General features: G+C 31.7%; 1 protein-coding gene across 1 annotated transcript; it reads left to right on the top strand.

Annotated features, from left to right (window-relative positions):
• Positions 1–3,083: 3,083 nt before the first annotated feature.
• Positions 3,084–3,595, top strand: LOC125206445 (transcription factor bHLH162-like; the record flags this gene model as incomplete). The annotated part of the gene is made up of 2 exons (XM_048105699.1): positions 3,084–3,218; positions 3,389–3,595. Coding segments are annotated over exons 1-2 (342 nt in total), but the record flags the coding sequence as incomplete, so codon positions are not given.
• Between the last annotated feature and the right edge of the window lie 1,343 nt (positions 3,596–4,938).

Genomic DNA, 4,938 nt, shown 5'->3' with positions numbered 1-4,938 from the left:
CATATAATATGTCCAATTAATTATAAATATTCTCTACTCTTTGTTTTCTAAGAAAATTGTGATTGAGACTGGACACACATTAAGAATCTTATAATGCGTCCGGATCATTAAATTTCCTACTCATATCACAAGCGTAAATCTTAGCATTAGTTTCAAGGTAAATGACACTTATATAAAGTTTCATATTAATTGATAGTTGGTATGTATAATTATAATTAGAGATATCGATCAAGTCAACGTAACCCGCTCGGATTTGGGTTAATTCATTTGAATTGTTGGACTATTTTGAGATTGACTAGCTAGGAGTTTTATTTTATTTTTAATTTAAAGAAAGGCTCAAATCATTCAGAAATAGTGAGCAAAAGAGTATTTTTTAGATTGACTGGGAGTGTTAACGACATCTGTCTAATTTAATTTAGATAGATAGAATATGATGAAGAGTAAAATAGATATTGCACTCGTCCAAAGTTAATAGTTTAGGACTTGCCTTTACAATTATTCCTATCGCCATCCCAAAATTATAAGCATGCCTTTCCCAGCAATTGCGCAATTATTAACGCTTCATTATTCATCGACATCAATCATTAATGGGAATATACAAGCATGAGCCATGAAGCATCCATCACACATTCTTTTCTTCATTAAATAGTACTAGTATGCAATTATTTATATCTATACAGTATTTTAGTTTAAACTTTAAACTATATAGGAATGATCGAAAAGACGAATTTCAAAACTGTTTCCATAGTATATTGAATCTACAACGAAGTGTTCATATTAAGAAAATAATGCCGTTATTATCGTGACTATCGTCAATCGTTCTTTCACTTTCTAAAAGAATACAGTAACACTTTTATTCAGAAGCAACAAAAAGGTCTTCGTCGGTAAGCTGTGTCTCTCTGCGGCTTGTTATTTCAATTTTTTATATTAAACAGTTATTTTTTGATAGGGATCTATTATATATTATAATGTAGGGGGTAATCAAATAATAACTATTACTATTACATAGAAAATCAAAATCACAAAAATTTATAAAATTGTATTCGTTTTGTCCCACTATTAGTGAGACGTTTCTTTTCAGCCGTTGTTTTGCGAAAATGATAATATATAGTTAAAGTGGAGAGAAAGTAAAATAAGAGAGCCAATAATACAGCATATAGTCATATGTAAATTATTCGCTTACTTACTTTACTTTCTCTTTACTCTAATAATTTATTATCATTTTCGCAAAACAACGGTCGAAAAGGAACGTCTCATTTATAGTGGAACGGGTGGAGTATAAATGTTACTACCCCTGTCCCTGAAAATTTGATACATATTACCATTTCGGTCCGTCCCTGAAAATTTGATACACTTCACTTTTTTCATTTTTGATAGTGGATCCCATATTCCACTAACCCATTCCTACTCACATTTTATTATAAAACTAATACTTTAAAAGTAGGACTCACATCCCACCAACTTTTTCAACTCACTTTCTATTACATTTCTTAAAACCCGTATCGGGTCAAAGTGTAGCAAATTTTGGGGGACGGAGGTAGTATTTCGTATGTGCAAACTAATTAATTTTATGATGTTATCGAATGGATTTAACTGAGAAAGAAAAATATGCATATGCTAAACTATCTCTGTCACATTGTAGGTAGTAAACTTTCTATTTTTAGGTTGTCTAACTGCAATTGATTGATTTTTTTAGTAATACACTAAATATTTATTCTCTCTAGTTTTTACTTTATTTATTCTCTTTTATTTTATTTTTTTCAATACTTTTTTTTCTCTGTTTGCTCTCTCAAACTTTATTTTTTTTTCACTCGAATTCAATAAATATCTTTTTAAATAAGTTATGGTACGGATTCCGCTTTTAGCACATGTTAATACAACTGGTGTTTCAAAGGTGGAATTGGAATACCATTCAAAAATCAATTCGTTAGGACCGCTCCATCTTAATCGTAGCTTCACAAAGTCAAATTATTCATTATTAACCAGTCACACCACACGTGTTCATATTCTAATTCTACAATTTGCTTCATTTTCTAAATCTACCTTCGAAATTAGTGGTGATCGGAAAAAATTTCATGCTACTAATTAAGAAACGGGACGTATTTTTCTTTCTACTCTTTACTTTTAATTGCTCCACCAAAGAAACATATACAAACATAATACATGCTACAAACTATATTTAAATACCACTCGATGGACTTAATTATATAGGGATTTCAGTTTGTTATATGAGATATTTATTTGTTACATTTGCGAATATCCTCCCTTAAACCCTCCGAAGTGCATGTTGGAGTGAGGAGTTGAAATTATTCTGATCGCTTTATCATTAAAGTTCTCTTTTTTCAACAATATTTGTTTTGTTTTATTTACCAATAAATTGCATATACATGCCAAGTATATAAAAATGTTCATTAAAAAACCCCTAAATATAAACAATATTATATATTTTTCGATTTATGCGTGTCATCTTTTCACAAGAGCCATGCTAAATGAACAGTATTACTCCCTCCGTCCCAGAGTATTAGACTCACTTCTTTTGGGCACATGATTTAAGGAATTAATATTTAAATAGTTAAAGTGGAGAGAGTAAAGTATGAGAGAGGGAAAAAGTAGAGGAGAGAAGAGAGAAAAAAGTAGGTGGAGAATAAAATAAGATAGATGCTTTTTGCTAAAAAAGGAAACGAGTCTAATATGTTGGGACATCCCAAAAAGGAAAGTTGGTCTAATACCTTGGGACGGAGGGAGTACTAAATACCAAAATGGATGTAAGCAATATTAATGCAGCCGTTCTTTTTTTGTCATGCATTAATGGAGCCGAGGACAATAGCTTAATTTGCAAATTCCAAGTTCCTTCCTACCTATATTCTCAACGAAATATACAATCGAAGAGACGTATTATTTATTCCAACCTTGACCCTACCTATCTTTGAAAAAATATGTTATGATCTTATGCTTTTAAAGGGCTCCACTCACTCTCTCTGTATATATATACTGTCTATGAACATAGAGCTCATATTCATAACCAGCTAAATAATTTCTTCTTTGATTATTTTTATTTATTTTTCTTCGATCTAGGGTTTGCAATGAAGCGATGCGAGCCGGATTCCAAGAACAAACTAGAGAGAAAAACCATTGAAAAAAATCGAAGGATTAGAATGAAAGCTCTTAGTTTCAAGCTCGTTTCCATCATTCCCGATCGCCATTTCAGCCAACCCAAGGTATGTATTATACGCCTTCATGTTCCATAAAATGCTTCAAGAGTTCATGAATAGTAATGTTCATATAAATTTAGATATGTTTAGAATGCAATTTAAATAAATTGAATTTCAATACTAGTTAGGGTTTTGGATGTAGAATTTCTTAAAACATAGTATATACATATGTGTAGGAATTCTTGTCACGACAAGATCAGATAGATGAAGCAGCTGCTTACATTAAGATCTTGACAGAGAGGATAGAAGCATTGATTAGAAGAAAGGCACAACTCATAAATCATGGCGCGAAGACAAACTACGTGGCTAGAACTTCATCAAAGCCTCCAATTCTGACAGTGAGGGAGTTAGGTTATGGTGTGGAGGTGGTGTTGATCAGTGGCCTCAACAAGATTTTCTTGCTAAGTCAAGTGATTAGCATAATCGAACAGGAAGCGGCTCAAGTTCTCACCATCAACGTCTCTCGTGTTGGCGACAGCATCATCCACACTCTCCATGCTCAGGTGATCGATCATTAAATCGAGCTTCATTTATATAACTCATGTGATATTTTATGAGTATGTAATTCATGTATTACAATGTTTATGGCAGGCTAAAATTTGTAGGGTTGGAGTGGACATTTCAAGAATAAGTGATAGGATACATGAGATCATTTCTTCAAACCTGTAAAATTTCTTTTTTGAAGGAAATTGAGACCATTATTTGTGCAATTATAATTTTCTAGGGTTTAAGTGTTAAGGATATCAGACTCTCATTTCTAGGGTGAGACCATTGCAAATTTGTTTACATTATTTAATTTTTTATGGTGATATTATTCTAAATATTTCTTATACATCTCTCGTGTTGTGTGGACTTAGTAAATTCATGTGATTTCACCCATTAGGCAATGAAACCGGTGAATTTGCAATCATGAACAATAAATATTAGCTATTAAAATATTTCATTTTCATATGATTTCGTTAAAATCATATGATCATATATATCCCATGAAAATATTTCAATGTTCTTTTTACATTTTTCCTAGAATTATGGTCGAATTTATTTTTACAAAGGGTCATTACATATGTTTTATGTATCATTATTTAATTACCTGAAAAATACTCTCTCCATCCAACAGAACTTCCTGAATTTATATTCCCACACACATACAAATACTGGGCAAATTTACACGTTTTGACAAATATTTTAAGTGATTCCATCCCCTTTTTTACAAACCCTACTTGTTCAAATATATTCCCTCCGTCCCAATAAATATGAAACATTTGGTTTCTGGCATAGGATTTTATGCCAATGTTGTTTTGTGAGTTAATGAAGAGAGAGTAAAGTAAGAGAGTGGGAAAAGTAGAGAGAGTGGTGTTTCCATTTTAAGAAACGTTTCATTTTTAGTGGGACAACCCAAAAAGAAAAACGTTGCATTTCTAATGGGACAGAGGGAGTATATAACACGAATGATTAAGTAAATAAAATTAACGAAGAAGTACATAAAATCAACCAACAAATAAAGATACTCCGGATTCAAAAGCAATTAATTAAGCAAGTGCTATATTTGAGTCCAGTCAAATTTTGGAAACTACGTCGACCATTCCATCGAAAGGAAGAGTTACCCCCATCATTTTATGCTGACATTATCTATGTTGTTATTTTTGTAGCACAAACATGAAATTAGAGGTTGAAATCAAATTTTCTGATAATAATTATGCTTGGACAATCAATGAGCCAAATATCA

Source organism: Salvia hispanica, chromosome 2, assembly GCF_023119035.1.
Source record: "Salvia hispanica cultivar TCC Black 2014 chromosome 2, UniMelb_Shisp_WGS_1.0, whole genome shotgun sequence".
NCBI lineage: Eukaryota > Viridiplantae > Streptophyta > Magnoliopsida > Lamiales > Lamiaceae > Salvia > Salvia hispanica.
This window is presented reverse-complemented; position numbering and strand designations above follow the sequence as displayed.